The sequence below is a fragment of the Centruroides sculpturatus genome, unplaced genomic scaffold (assembly GCF_000671375.1).
Source record: "Centruroides sculpturatus isolate CEXI.00-Female unplaced genomic scaffold, Cexi_2.0 scaffold346, whole genome shotgun sequence".
Taxonomy (NCBI): domain Eukaryota; kingdom Metazoa; phylum Arthropoda; class Arachnida; order Scorpiones; family Buthidae; genus Centruroides; species Centruroides sculpturatus.
Genome location: NW_019384533.1, coordinates 523,384 through 531,679, shown reverse-complemented (window position 1 = coordinate 531,679; position 8,296 = coordinate 523,384). Strand labels below are relative to the sequence as shown.

Sequence of the window (8,296 nt, the reverse complement as noted above, 5' to 3'; positions counted from 1 at the left end):
CATTTATTTTGTATATATATATAAATATATATATATATATATATATTCCTTTGTTAAATTTGTAAATAGTTTTTATATATTAATAAAACAGTAAACGAAACGTGAAAGTGGATTTTTTTTAAATAAAAAAAAAACAATTTTATGAATTTGCAAACTTTTCAATAAATTGCAAGCAGCTGAGGATTGATATTGGAACGGGGAAGTGAAAGTAAAGAAATGAATCGTGCCTTGTATCGACAGGTGACGTGGCAGAAACGTGGACAGGTGGAACAGAAGAAAAGTAACAAAAGGTATGAAAGTTAAAGCCAGTGCAATCGATCGGTCTCGATAAAATAAAAGCTGACATAAATACAGTACCTGAAAAACAGTGACAATAGCCCAAAGAAGAGAATCAAAATTCTTCCTCTCGCAATGCATACTTCCATCTCCAATTTTTTTACAGAATCTGCATCCGAAAAGATTCATGCCAAGAATGCTAAGGAGAAAAACATGCACCAGAAAATAAGATATTATAAAAAATTGCAGAATGAGCAAAAAATCAGTGCAAAACATAAGAAAATAATAATAATAATAATAATAAGATTCATTCCAGTATTAAAAAAAACAGAAGTAAGAGAGAAAAAAAAAATATACGTGAAAATTTCAATATGGCTGCAAATGTCATAAAAATAAAATTTAAGTACAGGAAGCCGTTTTCCACGTTCCAATTATAATTTTATAAGCCACCTTCAAGTTTCAAAATTATTATTCTTTTTTTTTAATGGGGAAATACATTAATATTTGGACCAAATACAAATACAAGCGAATGACGATCAAGCAACCATATTGAAAAAAAAAAAAAAAATAAGAGGATACAGAAAAATTTGCATTTGGTCTACAATTTTTTTTTTCTAGAATTTAATTAAGGAAAAGATATCCTACCTGAAAATAAAAATGAAGAGAATTAATAATGCAAAAAATACTGCAACATTATCGATAGTGCGAAGCATAACAACCAATTGACGTCGAAGTGCTGGCATAAAGCGAACTAGTTTCAGTATTCGCAGTAACCTAAAGGTCCTGAGCACTGATAATCCACTACCGCTGCTCTGACATAATTCTACTATACTGTAAGGAAATTTTTGATTGGTTATATACGTTGTTGTACTAAACAATTTTATATTTTCTAATGTATTTTCTTACTCCATTGTTAAATAAAATTTTACCTTTAATTTAATTTTTATTCAGGCAGAAACGTTATAGAATTATGCATTTTTAAGTACAACTGACAAAATTTTGTTTCTGATTTTTCTATATTGAAAAAAAGTATAGAAAAGAATCAAAAAGTTACAATATACTAGCTTCTGTGTATTGGTTCTAAGGGTTCACTCGAGGAAAGAAGTTAAACTGCTTGAGGTGAGAATCGAACTTGAATCATTATAATTCTTTTTACACTATTCTTATGTATTAAAGATAAATATTTTAATTTAAAATTCATTATCTAAAGCTTTAAAGAATGTTATTTCATATCTCAATTTGAATCTGAAAATAAATCCTTTTCTATAGAAATGTCTATTGTAATTTATGATTTTAAATTAATTTAATAAACAGAAACAATCAGAAAATGATTATAATCTAAAAGTTTCGTGAAAATAAAATTTTTTAATGGTGTGAGCTCGATTTAAAAACAATTTTTTTTTGGGTATCTTTAACGATAAAACATTTGCTCTAATTTTTATTCCAAAAAAAAAAATTTATTATAAATTGTTTCTATAATAATTAATATTAGTCTTTATCAACTTTTGCCTTGTCAAAGAACTAATATTAATTATTATAGAAACAAATAAGTGAAACGTGATTCCAGGAACAACGATATAAATTCTAATTAAATGATGCTGATAATGTTATTAGAATAAGGACAAGTCGTTAAAAAATTTTTAAAAATATAACTAAGTATAATTATAACAATTAATAAATAATATGTAAATGAATGAAATATATACGTACTTTTTTATTTATTTTTTTTTAATAAAGTATTGATTGACGAATATAAAAAAAAGAGTGTACCTGTCAACGTGTTTGCCAGCCACCTTACCTGGAAAACAGTGACTGTAGCCNCATGTTGTACGAGTCACTTAGATTTTACAAATACGTGAGCCGTTCACAGTCCGGCACAAAAATTTGTAAAATCTAAGTGACTCATACAACATGGAATTCATATAAAACGGAATTATCGACAGTGTTATAGGGGGGTCGACTTCAGTTTATCGCCATACTCGATTTAACGCCAGTTTCAGAGCAAATGGTGGCGTTATTTTGAGGTCTGACGTATATATAACTCTGATATATAATCCATTTAAACATAAGAGTATTGTATTTTTTAAAAATTACAAATATTCACTTAAAAAAACAACTTTACGGCATCATTTATCAATATCATCTAGATTATTTCATTAAAAAATTCTTTATTTAATTAATATAAAAATTAAAATTTATAGAATCATTAACTCTTCTATAAAAACAATTCAAATTCTTAAAATTTAATAAAATTTGAATTTTTTTTTAATTTTCCTCCTATCGATGTCGGTGGAATTTAAATTATTTTATTTAACTGTGAGAAAGAGATTTATCTAACTGATAATAATAGCTATTTTTGTCAGATGAATATTTAATTTTTAAATTAATTTTTAATATATTTTAAATATTTCTTGAGATTAGGGATGGGACATGATGGGGGTGACCTTACACCATCACTGTGTTTACATACACACAATATGATTTAATCTTATATTTTATTATATTTTGTAGATGTAAGGGAAGGAATAGGAGGTAAAAAGTTATCCCCTAAAATCTTAAAGTTCTTACTTGGTCGTGATATTCTATCCCCATGCTTAATGTATTGACAAGTATGGCTGTCAGCATCCCTCGATGAAAATAACCATGGTCAATAAATTTTTTTAAAGTGGTTTGTTGTGCTTTCCACCATTTGTAGCATTTTCCCTTCGGTTTTTGACAGGAACTATCTTCATCTGATTCAGAATCCGACGTCCAGTCGTATTCTGAAGGGGTCTCTTCGCCATCAGTATCTGGACAATAAAACAGAAGTTGGGGAGCCGAATGTTGCTTTTGACCTAGAATTATTTTAAAAAAAAAAGTTCTCCGTTGAATTGAAAATTGATTACAAGAATTGTTTATTTTCATTTTCCGTTCTAATAATAGTAAAATTTCGATTAAATTCTACGAAAAAAAAAGCAAAGTTTACACAAAAAGATTCATTTCTTTATTGTATTAAATCGAAGAAAATGAAAAGTACCTCGACTTAGACTTGAATAAAACCTTTGCATGGTGATATTGGTAGCCAGGTTAGCAGCTAAAACAGCGCCCTGAGCACTACCGAGTGCCAGAAGTTCTGCACATGTCAGGTGAGAGGTAGGTTGACCCGACGATGATGAAATTTTGGTCGGTTGAAGAGACACGTGCCTGGAGACACGTTTCGGTCCTTCGGTTCCATAAGCTGCAACAGAAAGAGCGATAAATTGAACAGTAACAAAAGAAAGAAATTCTCCCTAAACGTATCTTCGGGCATTACTACTTGATAAAGGAATTCAACTAATGCACTTTAATAGAATACCACATTATTGAAATTCACAAAACTCTACCAAAAAAATCTCTTAATGTCTTTCATATTTTATGTTTTTAGTATCAATAATTACAAAAGTAATCAAAAATTTAAATATTTTACTCCTGACAACAGTAATGATACGCAATTAGAGTTTAATTTTATAAGTTTTCGTGTTGTTAGTTTCAAACTAATTATGTGATAATTTTTAAAAAAAGATAAAATACGATTGTCAGTATTGATATAATATAAATTATTTGTTTAAAATTGATTTTTTTACTTACCATCGTCCGGAATATCTCGATACCTAATATGTTTCGGTCTGCGAGGTGAAGAATATATATCTACGTCTGACGTTTCAGGACTCGCACACGGTGCTGTAACATCAGCTTCCTCTGCATTTTGACTTCCGTCAGATGAATTTTTTGGTTGAATAATCCCACTTTTCATTGAACTTTGACCGGGTTTCCAAGGTTTTCTTTTCTTGGTCTGACGTAAAGAAATTGCACGAGGAGGTTGGTGCTGTTTTTGCTTTTTTCGACGTCTATACCACCTGTGTAGTTTTTTTCTGGTCCTACGCCAAAGATGTGCTATATATTTAATTATTTCTGTGTAGCAACTAGTGGATTCCGATGGACTTGTGCTAGTTATGGTACTATTGGACTGATAACGTGCTCGCTCCAGTTTCATTCTGGCCATCTCGCGCTTTTTTGTCTCAGAAAATTGAGTCGCTATCACTACGAGGCACAAGTTTATCATGAAAAAAGATCCAATCTAAAAATATCCATAGTTATTATTTAATAAAATAACATTTAATTAAATGATTTTAAAAGAAATAGAAGAATGCCAATTACCACAATGAGTAAGACAAAATAAGTCCAGTCCCAAAAAGAATGAGCATCTTGTATATAATACATGATATCTGTCCAACCTTCTAAACTGATAACCTAAATAATAAATTTTTACTAAGTATTTATATGTACGAAGCGTGCTACACCAAGATAAAGTTAAGTACTTACTAAAAATATCGCCACCCATGCTAGACCTATGTTGTCAAATGATATGGCACCCTGAAACGGATTTCGATCCCCTGCCCTACATTGCGTATAATATTGATTCCAATTAATGCAGGATGAATTTGAATTGATTGAAGTATTGCTAGGTGCTATTGCTGATGCTGTACATATTTCTCCGTTTAGGCGGCCTTTAGGGAGATTTTTGCACTTGTGCATTCCGTTATCTTTATCCAAACTACATATATAATCTCTTTCTAGATTTTGACTTCGATAATAGGAAGAAGTTGGGCTGAAAAATAAGCTTAAAATCAGTATGCATAATTTAAAACGAGTAAGCGATTGCATGCAGTTAGTTGGTAACATTCTGTGTTAATAAACACACAGCATATGCACCACAATGGCTACAAAGGATCCCAACACAACTACAACTATTATAAAATCAACCAGTGGTTCCCTGAGACGTTATCATGCAAGACCTTAATTTCATGTCCTACTCTTCCATGCAGGTCTTACCATCCATGCCTTCGTACTTTGTTTTGGTATAGATTGCAACATACATGCTTTATTTTACATACAAATAACAATATTTGTCTCTCTTTATATGGATTTTTCTGCAACGTATACCCAAACAAAGTTGGTCATGCATTTGAACGGGATGAATATAAATATATCTTACTTAACAATTTTCACTTTGTCAACATAATAGGATGAAATATCCCTGAAAAAAGTAAATAAAGTTTATACAATAGAAAAAATTCAATTAAACTGTAAAGGCAATCGAGAATATTTCATACAATCCATACAAAGATATTGAGCAAAACGAAATGATAAAAAAAGTTTTCTAATAATATTTCAAAAAACATTATTAAAAAATTGAAAAAATATCATGCAATTTACCTAAAAAACCATTCATAGAATAAGAAAATGTAAATTTAAAAAAGAAGAAGAAAGAAATTATACTCACCTCGGATAAGTGGAATTTTCAGGAAGCTCAAGGAAGCATCTTTGTCTGAGTAAACCTGCCCACAACTGAACACCAATGATTCCAAAAATAAAGAAAACGAAAAAGCATAGAAGCAGAACATTTCCTAACATGGGCAACGTATCTAATAGCAACATCACTAAGATCCTCATACCTGAAGTCATAAAATATAACTGAATCATTAATCACGAATGCATTTAGATCAATTTTAAAATTCATATCATCTGCACGACTTATTCTAAAACCCGTAACGCCATTAACTATTGAAGAGAGTAATGGATTAATGGGAGGTGATGCCGAATATTGTATTCTCTCGTAACCTCTCATAAAAATCTTTAATAGATGATTTAAAGTAAAGATGTAATAAAGAAATGATCTTATTTTAATTTAGATAAGTTAATGCAATTTAGGTGACGTTAGAATATTAATATAAGAACTCTTATACGTTAATCTAATGATATCTAATAACAATACAAATGTCCCTTTTAATGCTATTTTATCTTGTTCTATTGCTATTGATTAACAATATAAGTATTCCTTCAAGTGACATTCTATTTTATTGTAGTGCTATTTGAATAATAATGCAAGTACTTCTTGCAACATTCTAGAGAAACAATGTACAGTACATTTATACTATTTTAAAGTGAAAATAATAATAATAAATTCAAAATTTGCATAGAAAAATGATAAATTGTTCCTAATGCCATTATTCAAGTATATAGTTTCACATATAACTGCATGAAAACCATTATTCATTTGAAGAATACGTTTTTTTTAATCCCTTGCTTAAAAAATGGAATGAAAATAGGAAAATTATTGCTAAATTATTCGTGTAATTTCAATTAAATATAACTTCCTAATCCGGAGATAATACAAATTTAACAATCCCTCATTAGATAATTCACAAATTATTAGTTAGTACATGAAGTTATTAAGCATAATATATTTTACAATAGTGCAATATGAATTCTAATGATCATTAATTGCCTATTTAATTTATTACTATCGACGAATATTTAAGTATTTTTTTAAATCATTTATATTATAATCTCCTTTAAATATTAATCGTATAAAAAAATTATTAGACGTGACCGCAATCTACATACACGAAACCTTTGTTATTTTTTTTTTCCTATAAAAATGCATGTGTGTCTATGCAGAATTTGCACTTTTTAGTTTCTTTCTCTTTTATTTATGTTATATATTATTTAATACGTTGTTTTACATACTTTAAAAGAGCACAAACATTGTTTTTTTTTCCTTTTATTGATCGCATATCGTGTCAAACTATAATACGATCTGCTGAAAGTACCTATCACGTGATGGTACAAATACTTTCTAGTCACGTGATAGTTTCATCTCGTTCAAAAATTTTATATATGAAAAATTTGACACGAGAAGGGACATTTATATGTCTATATATTAAATTTAAACGAAGCTTTTTAACTTACTTGGTATACGATTTATAGCGCGAAGTGGACGTAAAACCCTGATTGTCCTGATGGCAGATAAATTTATATTCCCAACATCTAGACAATATTCCAAAGACCTTTAAAAAAAACAGTTTAAAATTTAAGTTTTATCATAAGATAACAGAAAGGAGATATGTTTATATAGCTAGAAAGGGGGAGGGGAAGAATCAAGTAGATGATTAAAGCTTAGTGTTTACATATACTTGACTATATAACTTACCCTGCTATAACAATAAAAAGATCCAACCTGTTCCAGGTTTCGGCCAAGTAAGCTCCTTTGCCAAGTATTCCCATGGCAATCATTTTGATGATCATCTCGATGGCAAAAAAAGCAAAGATGAAATCGTCAAACACCTGCAACGTTTTGCATCGATTGGTTTCACACAGTTCATCAGCACAAGGTTGGTACATACCAAGAGTAACGCAGTTCAATAAAATAACCATCATACTCATCCTTTCAAACCATTTATGGTTGGAGTTAAGGAAATTATCACTTAATAATACTAATATAATAATAATAAATAAATAAGTCTATATAAAGTTATTAATAACCGAAACTTTATAAATATACAAGTTTATAATTTTTATTTTTCTACTCTTACTTAATGATTAATGGTTTCTTAAAATAGTTTTTAATGAATCTGTGCCTCGACTTTCTACACATCAAGTGCAACAGAATACATTAAGTTGACATTATCCGATTAACTCATACTCAAATGTTTCATTTCATCGATGTAGAACAAGTAAAAAAAAACCTTTTTTTTTCTATGTAAATTAAAAAGAAATTTCCGAATATAAACATTAAAAAAATTTAACCGATTAATACAGCTTTTTAACTTTGATAATTCTTAATATAATATAAGCAGATATTTATATATATATATATATTTCAATTATCTGTTCTAGAAGTGGATTGTGGCATGTTTATCTGGATTGGGGCCAAATATCAACCAACTGGATAAATAAAGATGTATCTTCTACCGGAAGAAGTCGTCCACGGAAACATTTATCAAAAATTTATCAATAGAAAAAAATATGGAAGACATCTGTCTACAAAAATCATTACAAAATGACAAGTGCTTTTAATATATTAGAATTATTTAAAATTTAAAACTGAACAGTCTTATCTGAAATAATTTCTATTGGTTGTTATAAATGGCAATGATACTCTGTAGAAAATTATAGTAAATAATAATAACATAATTTAAAATAGTGAAGTATTTATCTT

General features: G+C 28.9%; 1 protein-coding gene across 1 annotated transcript in view; it reads right to left on the bottom strand.

The window, feature by feature from the left end:
* The window catches only part of LOC111623100 (voltage-dependent T-type calcium channel subunit alpha-1I-like), a 25,404-nt gene extending 17,876 nt beyond the window's left edge, over nucleotides 1-7,528 (bottom strand). Inside the window, exons 1-12 of the mRNA XM_023365581.1 lie at nucleotides 7,289-7,528; nucleotides 7,048-7,145; nucleotides 5,579-5,750; nucleotides 5,291-5,332; nucleotides 4,618-4,903; nucleotides 4,453-4,545; nucleotides 3,883-4,372; nucleotides 3,293-3,493; nucleotides 2,845-3,110; nucleotides 1,369-1,433; nucleotides 922-1,107; nucleotides 358-475 (exon numbers count right to left, since the gene is read on the bottom strand). Of these exons, the coding sequence (XP_023221349.1) occupies nucleotides 358-475; nucleotides 922-1,107; nucleotides 1,369-1,433; nucleotides 2,845-3,110; nucleotides 3,293-3,493; nucleotides 3,883-4,372; nucleotides 4,453-4,545; nucleotides 4,618-4,903; nucleotides 5,291-5,332; nucleotides 5,579-5,750; nucleotides 7,048-7,145; nucleotides 7,289-7,521 (2,250 nt within the window). The 5' untranslated portion in view covers nucleotides 7,522-7,528. The remainder of the gene's footprint in view (nucleotides 1-357; nucleotides 476-921; nucleotides 1,108-1,368; nucleotides 1,434-2,844; nucleotides 3,111-3,292; nucleotides 3,494-3,882; nucleotides 4,373-4,452; nucleotides 4,546-4,617; nucleotides 4,904-5,290; nucleotides 5,333-5,578; nucleotides 5,751-7,047; nucleotides 7,146-7,288) is intronic.
* Nucleotides 7,529-8,296: the final 768 nt, after the last annotated feature.